This window comes from Giardia intestinalis, chromosome 5 (assembly GCF_000002435.2).
Source record: "Giardia intestinalis strain WB C6 chromosome 5, whole genome shotgun sequence".
Lineage (NCBI taxonomy): Eukaryota > Fornicata > Diplomonadida > Hexamitidae > Giardia > Giardia duodenalis.
The window spans coordinates 2,541,250-2,564,086 of NC_051860.1; the positions used below are offsets into that span (position 1 = coordinate 2,541,250).

General features: G+C 48.0%; 15 protein-coding genes across 15 annotated transcripts; 8 read left to right on the plus strand and 7 right to left on the minus strand.

The window, feature by feature from the left end:
* Window positions 1–96: 96 nt before the first annotated feature.
* GL50803_008727 (uncharacterized protein) lies at window positions 97–3,468 on the plus strand (the record flags this gene model as incomplete). The annotated part of the gene is made up of 1 exon (XM_001704716.1): window positions 97–3,468. One exon carries the CDS (start codon window positions 97–99, stop codon window positions 3,466–3,468), a length of 3,372 nt encoding a protein of 1,123 aa, XP_001704768.1.
* A 62-nt stretch (window positions 3,469–3,530) lies between these two features.
* GL50803_0033863 (uncharacterized protein) lies at window positions 3,531–4,919 on the plus strand (the record flags this gene model as incomplete). Its single annotated transcript, XM_038046066.1, has 1 exon — window positions 3,531–4,919. One exon carries the CDS (start codon window positions 3,531–3,533, stop codon window positions 4,917–4,919), a length of 1,389 nt encoding a protein of 462 aa, XP_037902286.1.
* Window positions 4,920–4,941: 22 nt separating this feature from the next.
* GL50803_008731 (Zinc finger domain) lies at window positions 4,942–5,571 on the plus strand (the record flags this gene model as incomplete). Its single annotated transcript, XM_001704714.1, has 1 exon — window positions 4,942–5,571. The coding sequence occupies one exon, from the start codon at window positions 4,942–4,944 to the stop codon at window positions 5,569–5,571; it is 630 nt and encodes a 209-aa protein (XP_001704766.1).
* Window positions 5,572–5,643: 72 nt separating this feature from the next.
* Window positions 5,644–8,301, minus strand: GL50803_008733 (uncharacterized protein; the record flags this gene model as incomplete). The annotated part of the gene is made up of 1 exon (XM_001704712.1): window positions 5,644–8,301. The coding sequence occupies one exon, from the start codon at window positions 8,299–8,301 to the stop codon at window positions 5,644–5,646; it is 2,658 nt and encodes an 885-aa protein (XP_001704764.1).
* A 118-nt stretch (window positions 8,302–8,419) lies between these two features.
* Window positions 8,420–8,836, plus strand: GL50803_0028620 (uncharacterized protein; the record flags this gene model as incomplete). Its single annotated transcript, XM_001704711.1, has 1 exon — window positions 8,420–8,836. The coding sequence occupies one exon, from the start codon at window positions 8,420–8,422 to the stop codon at window positions 8,834–8,836; it is 417 nt and encodes a 138-aa protein (XP_001704763.1).
* Window positions 8,837–9,063: 227 nt separating this feature from the next.
* On the plus strand, window positions 9,064–10,431 carry GL50803_0016792 (Kinase, NEK; the record flags this gene model as incomplete). Its single annotated transcript, XM_001704710.1, has 1 exon — window positions 9,064–10,431. One exon carries the CDS (start codon window positions 9,064–9,066, stop codon window positions 10,429–10,431), a length of 1,368 nt encoding a protein of 455 aa, XP_001704762.1.
* A 36-nt stretch (window positions 10,432–10,467) lies between these two features.
* GL50803_008738 (uncharacterized protein) lies at window positions 10,468–12,453 on the minus strand (the record flags this gene model as incomplete). The annotated part of the gene is made up of 1 exon (XM_001704708.1): window positions 10,468–12,453. The coding sequence occupies one exon, from the start codon at window positions 12,451–12,453 to the stop codon at window positions 10,468–10,470; it is 1,986 nt and encodes a 661-aa protein (XP_001704760.1).
* A 26-nt stretch (window positions 12,454–12,479) lies between these two features.
* GL50803_0016793 (uncharacterized protein) lies at window positions 12,480–16,271 on the plus strand (the record flags this gene model as incomplete). The annotated part of the gene is made up of 1 exon (XM_001704706.1): window positions 12,480–16,271. One exon carries the CDS (start codon window positions 12,480–12,482, stop codon window positions 16,269–16,271), a length of 3,792 nt encoding a protein of 1,263 aa, XP_001704758.1.
* Window positions 16,272–16,293: 22 nt separating this feature from the next.
* Window positions 16,294–16,638, minus strand: GL50803_001649 (Tubulin binding cofactor A; the record flags this gene model as incomplete). Its single annotated transcript, XM_001704705.1, has 1 exon — window positions 16,294–16,638. The coding sequence occupies one exon, from the start codon at window positions 16,636–16,638 to the stop codon at window positions 16,294–16,296; it is 345 nt and encodes a 114-aa protein (XP_001704757.1).
* Window positions 16,639–16,749: 111 nt separating this feature from the next.
* Window positions 16,750–17,157, minus strand: GL50803_0012741 (uncharacterized protein; the record flags this gene model as incomplete). Its single annotated transcript, XM_001704704.1, has 1 exon — window positions 16,750–17,157. The coding sequence occupies one exon, from the start codon at window positions 17,155–17,157 to the stop codon at window positions 16,750–16,752; it is 408 nt and encodes a 135-aa protein (XP_001704756.1).
* Window positions 17,158–17,261: 104 nt separating this feature from the next.
* Window positions 17,262–17,951, minus strand: GL50803_0016794 (uncharacterized protein; the record flags this gene model as incomplete). Its single annotated transcript, XM_001704702.1, has 1 exon — window positions 17,262–17,951. The coding sequence occupies one exon, from the start codon at window positions 17,949–17,951 to the stop codon at window positions 17,262–17,264; it is 690 nt and encodes a 229-aa protein (XP_001704754.1).
* A 150-nt stretch (window positions 17,952–18,101) lies between these two features.
* Window positions 18,102–19,553, plus strand: GL50803_0016795 (Vacuolar protein sorting 4b; the record flags this gene model as incomplete). The annotated part of the gene is made up of 1 exon (XM_001704701.2): window positions 18,102–19,553. One exon carries the CDS (start codon window positions 18,102–18,104, stop codon window positions 19,551–19,553), a length of 1,452 nt encoding a protein of 483 aa, XP_001704753.2.
* Window positions 19,554–19,563: 10 nt separating this feature from the next.
* GL50803_003706 (DNA pol epsilon, sub B) lies at window positions 19,564–21,192 on the plus strand (the record flags this gene model as incomplete). The annotated part of the gene is made up of 1 exon (XM_001704700.1): window positions 19,564–21,192. The coding sequence occupies one exon, from the start codon at window positions 19,564–19,566 to the stop codon at window positions 21,190–21,192; it is 1,629 nt and encodes a 542-aa protein (XP_001704752.1).
* A 30-nt stretch (window positions 21,193–21,222) lies between these two features.
* GL50803_003705 (uncharacterized protein) lies at window positions 21,223–22,008 on the minus strand (the record flags this gene model as incomplete). The annotated part of the gene is made up of 1 exon (XM_001704699.1): window positions 21,223–22,008. The coding sequence occupies one exon, from the start codon at window positions 22,006–22,008 to the stop codon at window positions 21,223–21,225; it is 786 nt and encodes a 261-aa protein (XP_001704751.1).
* Window positions 22,009–22,101: 93 nt separating this feature from the next.
* On the minus strand, window positions 22,102–22,827 carry GL50803_0016796 (TP53 regulating kinase; the record flags this gene model as incomplete). Its single annotated transcript, XM_001704698.2, has 1 exon — window positions 22,102–22,827. One exon carries the CDS (start codon window positions 22,825–22,827, stop codon window positions 22,102–22,104), a length of 726 nt encoding a protein of 241 aa, XP_001704750.2.
* Window positions 22,828–22,837: the final 10 nt, after the last annotated feature.

Here is a 22,837-nt window from a genome sequence, read left to right on the forward strand (position 1 = left end):
GTCTATGGTATATACTATTTCCGATGAATAAATCGCTTTGTTTTTGTCATGCATGAAAATTTGACTTAAAATTTCGCCCTGTGATTTGCGAGGTCTATGAAACAGGCTGCCCACCTAGGACGCTCTGTCGTTCGTCCAGAAGAAAATGGCCTCGAAAACATGGTCTATAACCATGCAAATGGGCGTGCCGAGACGTTCCGCAAGGAGTTTCAGCTACTAGACTTTGGAAACACAGGATTGCTTTCCGAAGCAAGGTTTAAAGCTGCACTGCGAAATGCTGGGTTTTCAGCGCCGGGGCACATGATCCAAAAAGCAATAAAGATGACTGCCAACTATAAGGCCAACGCCATCGACTACGAGAAGTTTCTTAGGATATGTGGTCTTGCAGATAACGAAGCACGGCCTTCTGATGATCTTTCTAGGATAGGGAATAATTCACTCAGCGTCAGCAAGAGCGGCTCTCCGAGGAAAAAGGCGCGGGGCCTCAGTGCAGATCATGACGTCTTGGAGATGCCAGATCAGTTCCTGACATCAACAGAAAATGCACTACGTCGCACCATTGCGAAGGAAAACCAGTTGGATGCTATTCGGCCAGCTGGCGTGAGAACTCTGAAGACTCCTCCTTTATCCCGTGCTGGCGATTCTGCTGTCCCACTGTTGGCATCTGCCTCATTACAGGGAGCGTTGAATAAGCAAGAGCTAGAGGGACCCTGTCGTCGACGCAGTCTAAGCTCCAAGGGTTCTGAAGGTCGCGTATCTGACAAAACGTACCTGAAGCTGGATGGGGCAGCCGGGACTGCTCAGAAAATATTTGCTGATCACTTGTCAGCGAGAGGGAACATCTCTAAGACATTTAGGACGAGGTTTGACATTAAAAACAGGGGATACATTGATGAAAAGGACTTCATCTTTGGGCTGAGGTACAGTGGGCTTCCATCAGAGCTTATATCCGATAAGGAGTCACTTGTACTTTTCACAGAGGCGACGAGACATAAGCCGGAACCTAAGATGACACTAGTAGACTTTGAAAGGCTGCTGACTCGAATAGAAAATATTGATACTGTTTCTTGCTTCGATTTAAGCCGAGATAGGGGGCCTGGACATGACTCGGAGTCTTGTTTCATGGGCGATGATTACAGGGAGGTTGCTAAAAGGGTGAGCAAGGGTACTGCTGACATCGAGCGGGATATCGCTCTTATGGAGCAATATCCTGAAGAATTGGAGCAGGAAATAGAAGAGCACAGACGGCAGACAGGTAGATCTCACCGCGAAAACCCACAATTACCAGCGCACATGCCTGCAGCGAGACCAGAGTTGGATGCAGAATCTGACCATGTTCAATCAGAGCAGTCGTTTCGATTTTCTACTACAGATGGATCTAATGTTTCTCAGTATAGCGGGAGTTCTTACAGGACAACAGACACAAATGACCGTGTGCCTTTGATCCCTCCATCCGTTCCTGACAGTGTGCTAGTGGACACACTCAAACGTAAGATACAGGTAGCCATAGAAAACAAGTATCCCAGCAAGCAGGCAGCAATGGTGGCAGCTTCTAGTCCTAGCAGATCTATCTCCGATGCATCTGTCTTCCAATTTTTACACAGGCTGCTTCCCGATGCAACAGATCATCAGATAAGGCTTGTTATGGAGCACGTACAAGGCAACGATGCTGCACAACACTCTTCAGAGCACATGGGCATTGATGCAGATTCATTGCCTCGTCAGCAGAGCTGTTCTAAAAGCGACGCATTCGAGACTTCTACAAAGAACATCCCCATAGACTCGGCTGTAGATATAACTACTATGAGCAAGAAGCGCTCTGTCAGCGCTAGAGCAAACACCTATTCGGATCTTTTTGCTCCACCAGATGAGGAATGCTCCAGAAGAAGACGAGAAGATGACGCCATATGGGCAAAGGTCATGGAATCGAAAGCTATCGCTGAGCGTGCTACGGAGGATGTGGCCGCTTCAACCCCTGTTGACACATCTGTATCAATGCAGCCGCAGCCGCAAGCGCAACAGCGACAGTCGAGTAGGCGGTATTCGGAGGGGACCAGACAGGATCACATCTCTGTCATAATGAATCCCAAGGCTGACACAGGCTACAGGGCTCCTTCCTACACAGGAATGAGCACTGCCAACACCCATAAGAAGTGTGATTCAAGCGGCTTAATGGGTGCCATTACCACCAGTGTCACTCCTCAGAGTCCATCGGAAAGAAAGGCCAACCGCCGTGCCAAGTCAAGCGTGGATACTCGCAGTAGGTACAATTCTGAAGCGCTGGAAGCAACTATAAAGCACGTACAAGAGCCGGTATCTGGCACACCTCGCGGATTTCAGAACATAAAGAAGTCGCTACTTGAAGGCATGCACGGCAAAAAGGTTGCGCTTGCTGAGTGTATTGTCACAGCTGCAGCGAAGTCGAAAGATGCCTATGACTTTCGCACTTTCATATCAGACTTCACAAACAAGCAGCTTGACAATAGACAACTGGACACTCTTGTTCGCTGCTCACTCGATCCAGACACCCAGAAGATCTCTGCTGAACGGGTTCTTCGCAATCTAAATCTCACCACAGAGGGTTTGTACAATCTTCCAACTATATCCCATGCATCTGGTGACCTATCAGATGGGATGGTTCTGCAACCTGCGTATAGGCAGAGCCTGTCAAAGACTCAGTCAGCGCGTTCGGGATCGGCGGCCTCAGTTCTTCATGGCACAGTGTTGGAGAGTTACATCAACAATGAGTCTTGCATAAAGACTCCGCAAATGATTGAAGACTTTGCTCCGCGAGGGAAGTATGATCGGTTTGTTAACAGGCAAGACAACACATCAAGCCGCTATGAGAATAGCACAAATCCACATGATAAGGCGCGTACCACCGTGCAAGAGCAAATGACGAAATCTAATGTATTGGCCTGCTATGAAACTGTTTCTTCCAAAGACATTATCGAGGATAGAACCTCTGCCGTTGCCATGCCAACCTTCAACTCCCACAGGGTGCAGGATGCTATGACTACCCTGGATCAGTCTGCACATAGAAACGCGCTAGCGTGTGCTGACCAGGAGTTTTATAGTAGGACCGGCTCCCGACCTCGAGCTGATTCAACTAGAAGAGAAAGTGACGCGTCTGCATCACATAGCATAATGGACGGTTTCAGCCGTAAATCTATGGATGATCCCGACGCCAGAGTAGTGCGGCGTCACTCAGACATCCGTCAGCGGCATACAGACATCTTTGGGGCGCCAGAGGCCAGCAACTTTCATACCATGGGCTCCAGCAAGAGACATTATCACACGGAACGGACGAATGACAGGAGTGTGGTTGGCTTAGAGATATCCCAGGTTGAAGATGGAGGCCTGACAACAAGTGTTGAGGCTACCTCATACCGCAGGCCCCACAGCGCTGCTCCATCCAGCAGAGACATTACTGCATTTGAGGGGCTCACTGAAAAGGGATCTGAGTAGTGCAGTATCGACCGGAGAGTAAACCTGTGGTAATATTCCCAGGCAAGAAGCTTCTTTCAAAAATGGGCCGTGCTTCAGAGTCCCCACGGACAATGGACATTCTTTCGGTAGCCGAGATACAACAGATTTATGGCTTCTGCTTTGACGCTACCAATGCAACAGGCAATGTTCCCTCGCTCTTACTGGAGGCGTTAGGTGAATTATTTACTCGTCTTGGCATTGAGCCTCATATGACCGGAAGCCCTCCCTCGCGACGTGTGCAAAGAATATTAAGATGGTACCACATAGTGAGAGTCTTCTTTCTAATTATAATCTCGACGAGCCTTTTCTTGCTTCAGTTGAAGGTTACAACTGCATCAAAATCTATAGAATCATATGACGTCAGTAAGCAGTCCTTGGGTTCCTCTGCTGTGCTGCGCATAATCTACTGGATCCTAGCTCCTGTATACTTTATGGTGGACCGTTTAGGGTGTCTAGCTCACACACAACTCCTGTCAGCACAAGCAGGCAAGGCAGTTAGTGACCCAAAATTTGCCACCACATCACCAGTTTTGTTAATCTACTGGCAACTGGTGGGAGATACTCTACTCTCTGCTGTACAGATATTTGTGTCGGTGACTCCAGCTATTCTCTATCAATTCCAATTTGGCGTCTCCTTCCTCTTTCTGTTTCTGACTGGCATCACAACAATGATGTATACAATTACTGCATTAAGGGAATCTACGCCCCTACAGCCTGCCTTTAGCTTCTGGATCCGTAGCATAATACTTCAACGGATGTTAACAATACTGTTATGCCTTGTTCACCGCCTTAATAGAATCATTATTGTTCAGCTTTTCATTCCAAAGACCTTTTTGTTTGTTGTCCTGGCTATCGCAATCTATCTTCTACCATCTGCGGCTGTTTGCTTGGCCAGACAGATCATCGTGGAAAGAACTAATTTGCGATCACATAGAGCAGACCTCACATGGACAGAAAGTCTGACAGTGCTCAAGCAATGCACTCTATCACGTCAGGAGCTCCGGCAAATACTCCACAGGTTCATAAATGGAACATACAGTGCTGCAATTGCAATGTTATCCATTGCGGTACCACTCTATCTGGTCACCTATAGAGGCAACGAAGCTACCCGAGGAGCCCAGAACCCTGCTCAACTGATTGTCTTAGGAGCATATCTGTATGGATTGATAATATGCTCTTTACAGTTTCGCGCCCTTCTGTGCTTTCTGCGGGGATCCCTGGAATGGGACAAACGCATTGAGCCGTATCTAATCTTCTATCCTCTTGGAATGCCACTTCTTTACCGGGCGCATATAGCGAAACCACACGGATGTTACTTTGGCCTCATAGTTCTTCTTGCATCTGTTCACTGCTCACTTGTGAGGACGTTATATAAAGAGTTACGTAGGCTATTTAAGTCAGGATTACGTTCATTATGTTCACCCCTTTAGTAAAAAATTAAAAAAACAGAAGATGCCTGCAGACGCCTCCGAAAACCTCGGCGATAGCGAATTTGCATGTCCCATCTGTATGTCCGATCCCAACTATCCTGTACTAACACAGTGCGGACACATATATTGCTACTCATGTCTGAAGTTGTGGCTCACCAATTCTCGTGAATCCAACTGCGCCATGTGCCGAGCCCCAATTAGTTTATCAAGCGGTCTCACACCAGTGTATGCAGGCCGGAAAGAGGGAGAGGATCCGCGGCCCCACGAAGATCTCTGCAGGGAAATAAATGCTGCTCGAGAAGAACGGGACAGGGCCCGCAATCGTTTTCGCCTTCCACGGCTGAACGCACAGGTGAATTTTGCTGCACAAAATCTCACGCCTCTTGACCTACTCTTCAACGGGCTCTTGAATATACTACGAGAAAGAGCGGATCAAGACGAGCAGGATCTAGATCAAGAAGATAGTGCCAGGCAAGCAGGCAATCCTAATGATGATCCTGTGCTTGTGGCGCGCAATAGGCGTCGACTCAATGTGAAGCAGTTGATAAGGGCCGTTCTGTCTGGATTGCTGGTGGTCATTTGGGTGGCGATCCAGATGTACTTCAACACGCCAAGAATTCAGGTCTATAGATTTAACGCTAATCAGGAGTGATAGTTTGTCTAGACCAGTTTCAAGAAACATGTCTTTGCCTTACTTCTATGGGCACCACTTTGGTCATTTCGCTCACTTTTGTTTCCCTCTTTTCTTGGCTTGCTTGTGGAGCTTTATGAACTGTTTGGCCTGTTTCTGCACTCTAACGATCATTATTATCCCAAAGATGAGCCCTGCTCCAACTATGCTACCGGAAAGAATACCGCAAATGAAATAAACGGTACTATAATCCATGTTCTGAATGGTACTCATCGTCATCATGGGGGATTTATAGCTCACATAGTCAGCTATTGAGGGATCCACGGTGAGCTGTAGCCCTACAATACGCTGCTTGCGATATTTCCACATATCCTTTAGCGTAGCCAAGCAAGCCTTTTCAATGGTGAGTGAGTTCATGGAAGAGACCTGGGGAGAGTCGCCCCTTTTGAAGTCAGTAGTGCACGAGAAATAGATGGTGGACACGAGAGTACTAAAGTTAAGATGTTTGCTGAAGGATCCTAGCGTAGAGATCAGGTCGTCATTGGAGAAAATCTCCACAGAAGCTGTGAAAGGCATCTTGATGGATGGAAGAGCACAATCCTTCGCGCGCACGTTTTGAAGCTGAATACGTAGACCGTCATTCTCGATCACTGCGACTGTATAATTGAAACATGCCGGAGTGAGGGTGTCGAAGAAAAACTTTGATGCAGCAGCTGAGGTCGTCTCTCCCGGTCGACGGTAGCTGTACCCCAGAGATCCAGTGAACTTTGATATCGACCCATTGGCCCGCATGTAGTTGTAAAAGCGTAGTGTTTGCTCCTTCTCTTCCTTGGTAACAGCAAAGAAGAAAAGTCGCTTGTTGGCGTTGAATTGAAACTTGGGGAATTGGAAGGATAAGCTCATCTTCTGACCGGTGACAAGGTTCTGAATATTAATGCGCATGTCAACTGTGTTCACGCCTTGTGGAAGCGTGCAGGAACTGATTGCCGTGCCGTTGGTTACCAGCTGTACGTAGACAAGGTCTGGCAATATAAACGTGTCGATGGTTGAATAACACTCACTCCTGTATGAAGTCCTCAGTACGTCCATCTCTGTTGTTGAGCGAATGGTGATCTTATCGACGACTGCCTCCAGTTCAAAGGTGGCTCGAGTCCAGGGGTCTGCAATGAAACTATTCAAGAGAGCAATTTCTTCGGTATGATCGTCATCATATTCCACACAATAGACGCCTGACTGGGGATCATAATGTTCACGGTTGGGATAGAAGGGATAGCTGGAACCATCAGACGACACTACAAACTGGAACTTTGTGATGCGGTAGTTGGCCAGAAAGGTGCATGTTCCCGTGGACTTCATGAAAGTACAGCATGCAAACTTCTCTGTTATCGACGTCTCCCCTGTGGTAGATCGCTCCGGGTTGCGAATTAGTAGTGTGGAAGCCAGGGAATCAAAGCAGTTAGCGTAATTGGCTGTTAATGTCGTCATAGATAATACTAGAGCAAAGCCCAGATGGGTATCTGTGTAAATGGCCATAGACGAGGCCTGACTAATTCTCATCGACTCGCAGCACTCACGAACGTGGTCAGCAGGACAGGATATGCAGATACTTTTTGTGTTAGTGTATGAGTAGTTGTTGAGCAAACGTCTAAGTGGCTGGGAATAGCTGCTAAAATTAATTTCTAAATAAACAGATTGTGGCAAATGCAATCTACATAACTGATTGTGAGTTGGCTCAATCGTGAGGCATGCTTCGTAGGTCTGGTAATTGATTACAAGATGAACGTCCTCCTCCCAACAGTTTTCCAGCCGAACTAAGCTTATCTTTCCTGCGTTCTTATCGCAAAGACCTGTCTCCACATTGCAAACGTTGTAAGCGTCGCAGTCGCTATCCAATACACAAAAAAACTTGCATACACCCTTTATGCATCTAGAGTTGGGCAAGTACTTGCTGCAGACGCTGTTCCCCAGTTCAGCTGACGTAGTGGGACATTTTTTGTAACAAAAGTTGTTCCTGCATGTATAGTCAGCTGTGTTTGGGCAAGTAACTGATCCTGTCGGTGTGCACCCATAAAGACATTGACCGTCTGGACTGCAGGACAGGAGACAGGTGGGATCAACACACTTATAGAGGCACTTTCCCTGGTAGGAGCAGTGCATGAAGAGCGGGCAATCTGTATCTGTAACACAGTATCGATAGCACATACCCAAGAAGGATTGATAAGTGATACCTTGGGACTTGATTAGATTGTTGTTACACTCGTCGTCAGTATCTCCAAGGGCGTAGCAGAATCCCTTATTGCACACCGCTGTATCTCCACACGCAGAGCAACGCATCCGGCAGACTCCATCAGGCGAGCAACCATATGAATCTGTCTCGGGGCAGGGTGAGGGAAAGCATTTAAATTCGCACCGGGACGTCTTTGTATTACACAGCATCCCGGCTCCGCAATCGTCATCAAACAGGCAGCCCTTTTGGCAGTACCCCGCGATGCAAGTCATCCCTGAGGTCAGGTCACAGTCAGAATGGAACCGGCACATCTCGTAGCAGAGGAGAAGCTTCGGATGGCACATTAAGTGAATGCCCTTACTGTTTGATGGGCATTGATGAGAGTTTTGACATTTTACCCTGCAGACGCTATCTGGTGCACAGAGTTGCGTGTAATCTGAACACTCTGGAACGCACGTCTGGACAAATCCGACTAAGAAAACAAGTAGCAGTGGATGCAATAGACCGAATGAGATAAGGTTCATGGAGGTTGGAGGCGAGAGGTGTACTTTGTGCTCTATTCTTTGCTAAAAAATCAAAAAAGGTATAATTTGTGTAATTTTTACATGTTTGCAGTTTCACACTTTCTTTTCTAGGAAGCAGATGCGCATAGGTGAAAGACATGGGAATCCAGATACGCAAAAACTTGTTCAGACAATCGTCTTTGGGCTGAATTTTCTTCTTACTTTTGTTGCTCTAACCTTTCTTTTTTTGGATCCCTATGAGCCTCCTCTTCCGATAATCTACATCAACTCCTTGGTTAACTTTCTTTTCCTCTCCCTCTACACACGGTTCACGTTTCCATACCCCGACGCGCTAGGATTTTCGCTTCTAAGTGTTCTGCGTTCGTCTGCTTTAACCTTTCTGATGCACCTCCCTCTCAGCATACAATACTTTAGAGAGACATCCGTTTTTTACTCGTACCTAATTTTGGTACTCCTGGTCAACATTCATCACATTTATATCCTCATGCTCTGCGTTGACCTTAAAGTAGGAATACAAATGCTAAGCACTGTGTGAAGTAAATACAATCTATAGCCCTAATCTGCGCTCCTGTACAGTTCTAGAATAATTTAAAAATGGAAACCAGAAACCAGGGGTAAGAAATGATCGAGACGATGAACAGATGATCTGATTTCCAAGGAAAATAATTGTAGGCGTTTCCTGGAACAATACTAAAGCGATGGCAAGCTTATGTCCAAGCACGCGGAAACCATGTACCAAAGGTAAGCCCAACGAAGAAAAAAATGAAAGCCAGGTTTGTGAAGCAGACGTTGCTGGGCGAGGGCTCATATGGGCGCGCATATCTAGCCACCGACAATGTGTCAAATGAAAGTGTGGTCATCAAAGAATTTGTAGGGAAAAAGATGTCGACAAACGCCAAACGCCTTGCGATGGAGGAGTGTGCTCTGTTGTCCAAGATGAACAACCCAAACATAGTCGCCTACTTCGGCCACTTTATGCAGAACGGCAATCTCTCTATAGTAATGGAGTACGCCAATAAGGGAGACCTCTCTGGACTGATAAATAAGGCAAACGGAAAGAGGATTAGCGAGGAAATCATCAAGGACATCTTCTACCAGCTCATCAAGGCCGTTGCGTACATACACAAAAGGAACATCCTCCACCGTGACATCAAGGCGGGGAATATCTTCCTGACATCGGCGCCTGACAGCAATTTCTACCGCGTGATGCTGGCTGACTTTGGTGTGTCTAAGGTGCTCAGCAACGATGACGCTTTAACAGAAACCCTAGCAGGCACTCCGTACTACCTATCTCCAGAACTGTGTAACTCTGAGCCATACGGGAAAAAGAGTGACATGTGGGCACTGGGTATAGTCCTGTACGAACTGATGATGCTAACAACCCCCTTCAGGGGAAAGAACCTCCAGGCAGTGTCGGCAAGAATCACTCGTGGAAAGTTCCCTGAGATAACCGGGCCGTACAGTGAGGCAATCAAGAATGTGTGCTATTCGCTTCTGCGCAACGATCCCAATGAAAGACCTTCTGCGGTACAGCTCCTAGATCACAAGATGTTTAAGGGATACACTGAGCTCTACATTGCAGAGTCTGTCAGAGGCAACAAGACATACATCTCAAATCCCGCCTCTCCAGCACCGGAAACTGGCAACAGAAACAGTGTTAGCGGTGTCACCAGAGAACCATCGAGTGCAGAGGTGTCGCCCTCCAACGGATGCATCAAGCCATCTGACCCAATGGACAGCACACCCACGGAGCCTTATCTCATAGAGGTATCACCTTTGAAGATAGCCAAGAAGCAGTATCACCGCATATTGTGTGATCAGGTAGAGAAAGACGGCGACAACTCGGATTACGAATGTATGAGTGAGTCTGCTCTGCACAACCTGGTCTACAGAAACAGCGTTCTACTCCAGCTAGCAGGGTATCGCAAGCAAATCGTCAATGAAATAGGGAATGATAGATTCCAGCAGTATCTGCAGAAGATTGCTGCTAGCGACCAGACGCAGTTGACCAGGAGTGCAATAGAGACTGTTGTCAGACAGATCTTAGTGGGCGAAAAGGAGAAGGCTATACTCACGGTGGTAGACTATGTGACGTGCTATACGTCATTTATGTGCTTCGAGCGCAACTAGACTAGGGGTGAGAAGAAGCAATCTGTCCTCTAAGCTCTAAAGTCGAAGCTCTGGTATGTGTGCTGAGATCTCCTGCAAAAGATTGTTGCCAGCTTCATGCCGCTTTCCCGTTGGCTTGGTAAGCAGCACTGTTATGTTATGGGCAGGAATGATGGTTCCTAGAAGGGCTTCGTCGACAGTAAATGCAAAGTGCCTGTGAACTGTCGCGCCCGGAGGAAGGGGCGGTATGCGTGCCTGGCAAACCCTCAGCTTGAGGGGTGACGCGGCGCTGTTCACTATGAGCATCGCCCCCAGGGTAATTTCAGAAGATGCATTACACACCGTTACAGTCAATGAGGCATTTAAGCCCGCAAGCTCAACAGATGTGACTGCTTGGAGAGTCGATGCCGTCACTGTTGCAGAGGGATCCTGCTCATCCTGTGCCATTGCCAACAAGGTCGCTTGAACCATTGCCTTAGCGTATGCTCTAGAGGAAATGAAGGACTTGAACATCTCCTGCTGGTCAGCGAGGGGAAGAACTTTGTCTTGTAGAGACAGAGCTTTGTTCCCCAGCTGTTCAACATCTAGCGGATGATCCTGAAGAGCTAATCTACCATCATCGGGAGAGCTCTTGTTCAGGTCAGTATTGGGTGCCAGTGGAAGATGCAGTAGCTTGTTTGCTGCTTGACGGACGTAGAAAACACCAAACAATCTCCGCGTAACATCCATGCCAGTACTTAAAGAGCTAGACCTGTGGGCATCAAGACTTAGCAGCCGTGAGAAGCAAAATGCCTTAAAGGACAAGCCTGCCGATAGTTGGTTCATTGATTCAAGATCTGATTGCACCCGAACGATGGTAGTTACACCAGTTTCCGCAACAAAGGCGACAGCACCACTAGAAAGCGCGAGGGCGAAGCCAAGGAAAGGTCGGCCAAGATCCACGTGGACTGCAGAAAGATGGGTGACCGTACAGGGCAATGCATAAACAAAGTCTAGTTTTCCCTTCGCAGAGAGGCGCAACAGATCATTAGTTTTATTACCAACAGTCACGGCGAAGATTGCACGGTTTATTCTGTGCACAAAGCGAAGGATAGAGCCAAAGCTAATAACGTTTTTAGCCAGTGAGCTACCGCGTAACGTATAGATGGAGCCATGACCTGCAAGTATCGTGCCACGCCAAGTGGGCTCGTCGAGGGCAGTCACCTTGGATGCATGACCTTCAATCTGGATGCTTCTGGGGCGTTCAGGAAGCCGGATCGTTACTAGCACTTGAGTAAACCCGGGCGAATACACGTAGATAAAGCAGCACATGGTGCCTACTACTAAGACCTTGCCAGATGGACCATTGTCAGAATCGAAAGCGTCAATGGTCAGAGTCCCTATACAAGTTATTTCGTCATGCACTGTTGTCAGGCTATCAAGTGTGTAATTATCAAGTAAGCGCGCGCGATTGCTTACAGCAGCCCCCGTGGATTGAAAGAGTCCTGTTTGCAAAGGATATTGTTCTGCCTTTGAATCTGCTGGGGAGGGGTCTGGCAGGGATAAGAAGCGCTGGCTTAACTCTGAAAGGGTCTTTCTTTCTTGATGGAGCTCTTGCGACAAAGTTCTGAGAAGCTCCGCTGCTTCTGCTGAAGTTATATCCATAGCACAATATCTGCGCAAGATAGAGACTTCCCTATTATCCCTGCTTAAAGAGCTTGTAAGAGGAAGGTAGAAGATGGACGAGAGAGACGTGCTGTCGGCAGAAAGCAAGCCGACTACTGTCACATGGGTTCGAAAAATAATCGCCACAAACTCACGTGATGGAGTCATGTTAGGCAGAGAAATGACTGCAAGAGTAACAGGATCTTCTAGGAGATCATAAGTGAGAGTTTGGTCACTAAATCCAGGAGCCAGACGAGGTTTTGCACGCCATAATAAAAGTTGCCGGCCAGCAATTACCGCCACAGAGTAGGCACCAGAGCCATCAAGATCAATAGGCAGGAGGTCCACGGCATCAGAGGATGGCAGCGTTCCCACCTCCTCAGGCCCTTCAAAAAACATGTATGCCTAAAATTAAAAACTAGCAAATGGAGGATCTTGCACCGCCGCCAGCCTTTGATCTCTCTGAACTGAGCGTCACGGAAGTAGATATAGCTGCAGAAATTGCTAAAGAGATGCAAAACCGGTCTAGGTCGACAGGGCATGATGCAGATTCCACCGAAATCGATGCTATGATCCAGCGAAGCAGGGACCTTATTGCGATGTTTGAGAAGCAAGTCTCTAAGGATGAGGCGGCACAGCTCCCGCCAAAGCAGCCAGGCAGCGCATCTGGAGCCCTTACAAAGGAAATTGGGACCGATCAGGAGCCTATGCTTAACGTTGATACTGTCAGCGTTGGTGCAGCTGACACGGAAATCTCAGATGTCCAGACAGTCATAAAGATGTCAGCTTTACCGGCATCCTCGGCTGAGTCTCGGACAACAACTCAACCTTCTTCTGCATCTTCAACGCCACAAACATCCCAGACACCGATATCTGGGGACAAAAAAACGTCTTCCAAGAGCAATAGTCGCTTACCGATACTAACAGACGCGGACGTTTTCGCCGCTCAAAATCAATTTCCGCCTACAAGCTGTCTACAAAATGCTGTTCTCACGGCGGAATTAGTGTCTCGTAGCAGTGAAGCAGCCCTAGAAGAGATCCATTCTGCTGGTTCAAGAACCAAGATCAAAATACCTACTCCAAACCTGCCTCTCCAGGCACTCCCACAGCAAGACGCTTTGCCCAAGCAACCCTCACCTGCAGGGCGCCTTCCTGCTCCAGGATTTCTTGCTGCACCAACAGCAGCGGGAGACAGCCATCCAACTGTCTTTTCCGCTGAGCCGAACATCTCTGCTTCCATAGCTAGTTCCCTCACATCATCTACTAGATTATCTCTCAATTCTTCACTGCGAACTATTCCTGTGGGGGCATCTTCACTCCCTCCTGTCGTAGCAAATCTTCCAGGACAGACAAACGTCCCTGCACACGTTGAAGAGCATATTCTAGAGCCTCCTCCTATGTTCAACGACGATAGCAGTGACGCTCTTCCAGGGGCGCTGTCTGACAGTGTCCACAGTGATTCTCTGGCTCCCATGAAGATGGAAGCCCCGCCCCCCAAGCCAACAGCTATGATGGGTATACAGCCATCGCTGCATTCTATACCCAGCACTGACCACCTCAATTATGACGTAGAGGATGAAGAAGCTCTAGTGAAGGTGATAAGAATCTCTGGCGGTCTTACGGAGCAAAGCGGACAATCAGCTAGGCTAGCGGGGTCGCTTGGCACTTCTTCTAGGCTGCGTTTGGAATCTATGGTGCTGGCACCAAGTGCAAAGCACAGTCTGCCTCCTCCATCTCAGACAAGTTCGGCAGCTGAGAGGGAGACCCGAACACTTACTTTAGAAGAGAAGATAGATGCGCAAATAGCCAACTTGGAGAGGAGCCGACAGAATGTTGTGCTGACCAGAGAGGATCTGGCAAGCAATATAATAACGGGGAGATCACCTCCCAGAAGCACGCATGGTATTGATCCACATCAAGGTTATGATCACTCTTCTTCAGCTAATAACGCACTCGTCACAGAGGGTGCTACGGGCTCTTTTACGAAGACAATTAACGAAACCATTGAGCAATTGATCAAATCATCAAGCAAGCCAGAGTGCACCCCGACCAGGCCACTATCTACTAGCAGTATGGCTCTGGGTATGCCACAATCCACTTCGGTGCCCACTGTGCAGCTGACGAGGTCCTCCCTGCATTCACGTTCTCAAGGAAAGCTAGAACAGATGGATGCTGGTACACCTTTAATAGACTCTGCTATTAACGCTGTGCACAGCGCCATGTCACCTTCCTCGAATAAGAAGCTAAATAGACCAGAAGAGCGTATGAAGGACAAGGAGCAACCCACCACCAGATTCTTTAGTGCAAAAGAACTAGCAACTATTCAAAAGCTTCCACAGTTGATGCCATCAGATCAGATTCGCTTTATGAGAGTCCTACAGCAGATTAGTGGTAACCACACCCCTCAAGCGTCTTCTGCATCTCGTTCTGGAGCAACTGGAATACACGCTTCTAGCGAGTATCCCCCAGAGCTTACATTTGAATTTGTTGAGGGAACCGGCGACCTCGTTGTCAAAGTCGTGCAACTCCTTAAGCAGTCGAACAGAAAGGTTTATCTGCCCGGAACAGTTTTCGAGGGTCTGGTAGAAGATAGCTATAGGATAATGATCCCGGCATACCTTATCCCGCCGCGCCTATCGCTTACAAATAGATACTCCGCCAAGCTTCTGGAGTGGCGGCAAAGCAAGAAGATTGCAGACGAAAAGGTACACTCAAACAAGGTTGCAAGCTACACAAAGTCTCTATTACCGTCCCAAAAGTCACTTAACTGGCTTGTGTCATTTGTTGACAATGTTTTTAGAGCCAGACATGTTTATTTGGAGAGAGAGGCAGAGAAGTGTCTGGACAATAATTTAGATGTCTTTGAACCGCAAAATTTCAGCGATTTTATAGATTCTTATATCAAGGGAAGGCTGGGGAACGTTCACCGAGCATCGGTACTTCGTGTAGAGTTGGAGGATGCCATCAGACGGTACTATTTTGTTTCTGCACATGCACGCCTCTTGCATTTGTTTTGGGAGACCATCCACGAGGACACCGACAGAACCAATGGGTATGAAGAGCAGGATCCTAGCCCAATCTCGCCCTCATCGGTCTTGGACACAGACCTGAACACTCTTGATACGATGCCAAGGGTAAGCCTTCGCGCTTGTAACAAGAACTTCTCTGGCGGACAGGTGCGTGAATCGATGATACCACAGCGCAAACTAAACTACACAAATCAGTGCTCAGCCTTTCTGTTAAACCTTAGGCAAGCATGCTCAACTATTTGCGTGGACAGACGCATCGTAATTCCGGAGCATTTGCGTAAACGCGCAGAGACACAGCTTATCCAGAAGGGCTTTGGAAAGGAGGTCTTCGCCACAGCCGGGGTAACCAAGCGTCACACGGCATCGGCGAGTCAACATGCTCACGGTGGAATGAAGATAGGTGGCGCCACATTTGATCCAATGAACCCTCTCGGCCTTCCGAAGTATTACGATGCCAAGGTAATCCAATTTCCCACGCACAAGGCGTTCTTCTCAAATGCGATATTCAATTTGCTGGGAGACTACGAAGGTTTGACAACGCGGATCGTCAAGAAGTTGGAAAAGGCAGACATCTGGACTCCTGGAAAGTCGAATCCCGCCCGCGTCTCCTGTGATATCATCGAGGGGGAGATCTACACTGTTCTAGAGGCTGCACTAAATATCTTTGAGCATATGCTTGTATCTATTAATGGAAGTGAGGAAGCTTTGCGAGCCGATGACCACGAGGCTGGCTCTCCGTCTCCAGAATTCCCACCTGTGCCAGCTGGCTTTTCTGGCAGCGGCAGTCAGTCAGGGAGCAGATCCAACAGTCATCCAAGCCGTTCTGACAGCAACAGCCTGTACCAACAGATCGTGGAGCCGTCCAGGATGGTTATACCCGGCTTTGGCTTTCCTCCAAGTGCTCGTGGACAGCCCAAGATCATACCGGAGGATCCTGCATCAGATGACGAAATACGAGAAGCCATACTAGAGCTGCAGAATGCTAACTATGAGGTGAAGGCCGTTGATGGTGTCGCAGACGCCGTAAATCATGGGGATTCGAATGCTACATCTCAGGCAGTGTACGATATACTTGCTGAGTTTGCGGGGGCTGAGGTTGGGGTTGATGCAGGTCACGAGCTAGTGGAGGGCGTCCCTGATGGGGAAGACCAGAGCGCAGAAAGCTTTCCCATCGACCAAATGTTCTAATGCATGCAGCGGCGGGCTCAGTTTACTTCTTGTTGCTTTCGTAAGTATCTGTTGCAAACTTGAGAGCTTCCTTGGCCGCTTCTAGCTCTTTTTCAGGAGGAGTCGGAAGGGCTTCTGCCTCTTTAAGCACGGCCTCCATGGCCTTTATCTGTTTCTGCAGGCGTGCAAGATTGGCAGGAATGGACTCCTCCACATCCTTTATGACATTTGTTTGAATATTAAGGCGACCTTCTTCTGCGCCTTCTGACTTCATTTTCTCGAGGCGGGCGCGCTCACACTGCAGCTCCTTTGCGTCAGCTAGCACGTCTTTCGCCAGCCTCTTTGTAATGCTGGCCTCTTTTGTCAATTTCTTGGCAATCTCAGTCATTAGAATTTATTTTTACCGAGTAAAAGGTGCGATATGTATTAAGAGCTTTACTAGAGAGGTGCATTCACTGAGAAGATCGCTTACAAGGCCCTAGCTCTTTTTCAGGAGGAGTCAGAAGCAACCCCGCTTTTTGCCACTCTGTAGCTTTTGCTTCAAGAGCTCAATCTGATGGTCCCTTTCGGCTAATTGCTTGGTCATATTGCCCAGATTCTCGCGCAATACACCGACGTCCTCTGCATTAGCCAGGGTTTGTTGCCGTCTTCTGAGAGATCCCACCTCTTGCTGAAGGTTAGTGATGTACTGTCTAATGGGCTGGTTAAGGCCTTCGAGAGACGGAGGCGACAGACTGTTGCTTATGGTTCGCATGGCCTCGTTCAAACAGGCAACTAGGATTGTCGTCTCTTCAGCCGTACTTCCAGATTCTGCACGGAGCTGTTCTATAATCTTCCGATTCTCAAGAACCTCTTGCCTGAGTGCCTCTTCGGTCATCGTGGTCAACTCGGTGCTTTCCCTGAACATATGTTTTTTTGAGATTTTAAGCACTGTGCAGGGAATTAAGCCTCCAAAAATAAAGAGGCGGTGACGAAGATTACGATCAATCTTGGATGGATGATTCCTTATTACTATATAAAGTCGTCAAAGAGCGCCTGCGGATTGTTTTTAGTCCCAGTTAAACAAACATCTTTGTTCGTGTAATTGGTGCAATCCCATGTTACAGTGTAATCACGAGCCTGCTTTTCGCGTCGCTTATCCGCCTCAATTTCCCTGTTTTCCTTTTCAATCAACTTCTCGACCGCCCTCATTTGCTTTCGCAGCCATCGCTCGTGCATATCTCGCTCATTCATGAGGTTGGTCTCTTTGTCTGCAACTTTGGTTTTCTCTAACGCCTTCAACATGTCCTTGTTCTTTTCCTTGACGTGATATCGCTTTACGAGCTTATCTTTTACGAATCCAACGGTCCCTGTCTCCATGGTTCCGTCCTTTCTCAAGTTTTCTGCAGGAGTATAGATGATAGTGAGATTGTCCAACTTACACCCTTCTATGCTATTCTCCTTTGTAAGTTGCGCGACTTCCTCAAGTAGATCCGCCGGGATATCCGGGAATTTCCATTTCTCGTCACAGTCGTGGTTATGCAGGGCAAGAGGATCAACGACTGGCGGCCTCAGGTATACATGTGCTGACGAATGCTTATCAACATGGAACCAGATGTCGCCATTCCAAGCGTATTTGATAAGGTCCTCGTTCTCATACTTATCAAAGCCAATATAGATGGACACGTCTGGATGGCTCAGTGATTTGAAGCGGAAGGGCATTGTAGACTTTTTTTGAATTTTCTCAATGCCGTAAAGGACACGATGCACGGTCAGTTCTTTGCGAAAGATACAACTTATCAAAGGCTGTGGGAAATTGGAAGTAATACTTTTCACATACCTAATTATAGGGACAATCAAGTTAGAAAAAAAATGGCTAATATAGTTCAGTTAGCCAAGCAACACCGAGCTATGGCCATTGAATACGAAGAGAGGGGAGTATTTGTTGGAGCCATCCGCTCATATAAGCTCGCTGCGGAGGGCTTTCTGAAAGCCGCGATGTTCTACGAGGACAAAGTCTGGAGCGATATGTACAAGAAGCAGGCCATGGATATCATAACTCGTTTAGATCAGATACACGATGCTCAGGCCAAGGGTTTGCTACGACCCCCAAAGTCACCAATTAGCGCCAATAAGAACGATGTGAGACAAGGTGCCCCTAGCAAGGAAAGTAAGGCGAGCGACCCTCTCAGTGCTGCTATTTCTAATGCAATCGTTCGTATGAAGCCTGACGTCAAGTGGGACGATGTTGTGGGCCTGGAAAAAGCGAAGGAAGCTCTCAAAGAGGCCGTTATTCTTCCAATGATGTTTCCCCAGCTCTTCCAAGGCAAGCGCGAGCCGTGGCGCGGGATCCTCCTGTACGGATGCCCCGGCACCGGCAAGTCGTTCCTCGCGAAGGCGGTCGCTGCAGAGTGTGACGCCACCTTCTTCTCTGTCTCGAGCTCGGACCTGGTGTCGAAGTACGTCGGCGAGTCTGCCCGCCTCATCAAGGCCCTCTTCGAGCTGGCCCGCGCAGAGAAGCAGGCCGTCATCTTCATCGACGAGATTGACGCCCTTGCCTCTGCTAGGGGCGGCGGAGAGGAGAGCGACGCGTCTCGCCAGATCAAGACCGAGTTCCTCGTGCAGATGCAGGGCGTCGGCAAGACCGGCGGGAACGTCCTGGTTCTGGGCGCGACAAACTACCCGGAGGCGCTCGACAGCGCCATCCGCCGCCGCTTCGAGAAGCGCATCGAGATCGTCCTCCCAGACGCCGCTGCCAGAAAGAATATCCTACGAAGTGGTATCGGCTCCACGCCTAACGTGTTGACAGATAGTGACTTTGCTGAGCTAGGAGAAAAGACAGCCAATTACTCTGGCTCCGATCTTAGTGTATTGTGCAGAGAGGCTCTCATGGTTCCGATTCGCGAACTACAGCGCGCTGAATACTTCACTAAAAAGGACGGGTTCTACTATCCATGCGAAGCCAACGATCCTGGTGCAGAGAAGCTTTCTCTAACCGATTTCACACTCAATAGTGACGATAGAAAGCTCGGCGTGCCGCCGGTTACCAGGAGACATATGGACATGGCCCTGAGTACTACAAAATCCTCAGTTTCAAAAGCTGACATAGAAAGAATTAATATGTTTTCCAAAGAGTTCGGTGAAAGTGGTGCCTATAATCCAGACGTAGAAGCAGAACCAGAACAGAACCCAAGCCATGATCAACCGAAGGCAGATTCATCCGCTTCTGCGGGGAATGCTGGTAAGAAGAATACATCTCCTGCAAAGAAGTCGCATTCGAGGGCATCTACGGGTGGATCAAAATCTGGAAAAACTTCCAAGTAAATAAAAATGAATGGATCCTAATGTAGCCATGCGCTTTGTTCAGGATAAGTTGACGCTCTACCGCAAGCGCATGGATGTGAGCGCAATCAAAGATTTGATATCCAGAATCAGAGTTTTGAAAACACCGGAGGACGCCGAGGATCTCGTGATGAGGGTCATTCTTTGCTCAACCGGAGCTATGATTACGAGCGATATCTATGCGAATATTGTAACCGCACTAGAGTCCCAAGGATCGGACATTTTCAAAGCAAGCGCGATTCTGTCTCTGGGTAATACGACTCCATTTTATTCTGTACATGAGGACCACCTAATCCTGACCTCAGGCGTGCAGAAACATACACGCGAGACTATCTCCAATACTATCAAGCTTCGCATAGCCTTTCTGCAGAGACATCTTTTGCAGTATGTTAATACTACCTTTCCCATTGGCTCTAAGGATGCGCTGTTTGCTTCGTGTTTAAATTCTTGTAAGCACCTCTCATCACTAGCTTTGCTGGAAGGAAATAACAGCTCTTGTGTCCTGGTTGCGGGAGTGCTCCATGACACTCACGACGCTTTGCAACTAGAAGATGAAACTGCCCTTGTTACTTTGTTATTAGACAAAATAAAATACAACAATATTCAAAATTTTGACACATTTTTTTTAGAAAATCAGACTCAAGTTTCCTTGCCTCTTCTAAACCAGGCAGTTGTGGCAGTGGTTGGATCGGTGGAAGGCGGGAAGCTACGGGCTAACGCAATATTTACTCCACTGATCGAAACGCCGGAGAGCTTCAATGCCTTGATGGGCACAGATAAGACGCCTGCATATAAAAGCATCTTCAGTACAGTTCATACAAACACACCCGAATTCGGTTTAGTATTTTCCCAGGTATTCTTCTCCGACAGTCGATGTGTTAATGACCTCCTGCTCATGCTAAAAGAATACGACAGGAACACAGAGAGCAAACACATACCTTCGCACATAATTATTTTCGGAGTTTTTTGCGAGGGAAGACAATCTTCTCCGTCTAATGCGCTTCTGAACATAAAAAAGTTTCTTGATGCGTTAATTACCGAGCAGCTGACCAAGATGACTGAACATACACTTTTTGTGTTTGCTCCCCACAAAGCTGACCCGTCATTGACAGGTGATGTATATCCTCGACAACTCTTTTCCAAAAAAACTGTCGATACATTAAGGACAGACTATCAGACACTAAAGCTGTCCTTTCCCACAACGCCATTCCACCTCGCGTACGGGCACCAAACATTAGTACTTTCGAGCATGCCCCATGAGGAAGTATTTCTCAATCTCACAAAAGATAGTACAGTGATGACGGAGATTGAGGAGTACTATGCGACGCACGAGGAGCTCGCAAACTTCATCGTCGCCCAGAAAAACTTATTTCCATTTCCCCACAGCACGGCCCCTTGGCTCTGGGGCGCAGACCCTTTGCTAAATCTTCTTCCACTTCCAAATAGCATTATACTAGCTGATGGTGCGTTTGCACGGTGTTCTGTAGCTTCGGGAGTAACTGTTGCGAGTCCTGGAAGTTTTTATACTGATAGAACGTATGTTGTCTTCCACGCGGCCAAAACCAACTCACCCATTGACATTCTTCAATTGAGCAAGCAGATGGACAGCGCAGAGTTGTAAATAACTAAGTCTACAGGAAAATCACGAGGATCACATGATGAAGCACCCACCCTGCTTATCCGCAGAGCTCTTGAAGTTGTCCCACGACGCGCCATCAATGAAATCATAGTCGTCTGCGACACCTCTGGCCAGACAGAGGACAGACCGGACGATCGACTCGGTATACACGCTCACCTCAGCCCAACGTAGCTCTCTGTCGAGCACAAAGTTGCGCATTTGTGCCTTTAGCTGCTGATCTACCACATTCTCAACATTGCAAACAGCCAAGATGTGTGGCACAAAGCGAGGAGCAGTCATGGCACGCTTCAAGGTGTCTAGTGTCAGGCCAGAGGAAGGATCAGACGACGCTGGGAGAAGAGCCGCATTATAGATGCTCTGGAGTCGGACAGACTCTTTTCTGAGGATGACAGTCACCTCGTCTACGTGTGCCTTCATGAAGGCTACTGATGCGTCTGAGGACAGATCGCAAACGAAGACACATGCAGAAGTAAGAGGATAGTCCTTCTGAATTCTTGTTATCCCCTTTTCAGGCACATTAATAATCTTAAGGCACAACTGCTTGCTGTCGATGAAGCTGGCAACCGTTAGAGAGTTGCTTTTTTCTCCCTTTTCCCCGCACGGAATCTGAAAATACTCTCGCAAAAGCTCAAATAGTTGTGTCTTACTAGAGTCATCTGTCCCCAGCAACAGTATAGTGAGCGTGTATTCCCGTGATTCCTGGGGCCGTGGGGCTGTCCTCTCTTCTATCAAAGATACTATTGATTCAACAACTGCCGGCTTGAGTGGCGCTGTTGTAGAATTAACGATTACTTCCATCTTTTTTGTGATGATGGCAGAATTTAAGTTTTTTGTCCTCTCTTGATTCTGTTCTGGAGATCTAAAGCCGGGGCCGTTTTTACTGCTTACCCCCTACTTCTTGCGTCCACGGCCCTGCACCTGCTCCAGTTGTGTCAATATCTTCTGTCCCTGGCCTTTGTCTCCACTGTGCTCGTCCATATAGCAGACATAGAACTTCAGCACGGTTTCAAAGAAGGGACAGGGGCCACATAGCGCGAGAATAGAGCGCTGGAAGACGTAAAGATCGACAGCCATCGTCTCTGGGGTGATTGGCGACCTAGAGGCTAACCCAAAATCTATGACACTGAGCCTGCGCTCATCTCTATTATAAAGTAAATTACTTGTAGTCAGGTCGTTATGAACTATGCGAGCCATATGAAGCCTCGCAATGGTAGACCCTACGAGCTTTGCAAACGCCTCATCGAATAATAAATCGGTGCTGTCAGCCAGGTGGGTGGAGACGGAGGAATCACGTATCCAGGACATGTATATACACCCGTTGGGCTCATCAACATAAAGCACACTAGGAACAGCTAGGCCAGCTGCGTGTGCCGCTTCCAAGGCTCGTGCTTCAGCTCTAGTTCGCCTCTGTCGAATCTGCCTGTCTAGTGCAGGGTGCCTGTATTCTTTAGGGAAGCGGTGCTTTGCGATAGCATCCTTCCCTGACGTGGACAGAGTCCCGGAATAGATGCGCGCCTCAGCGCCCTGAAATAGAAGGGAGCAGTTGTCCAGGGCTACGGTGAAGTTAGATGTGCCTGGAGGTCCCGTTTTCATTGCCGTGGTCCCAGATTCAATCATTAAAACTTTT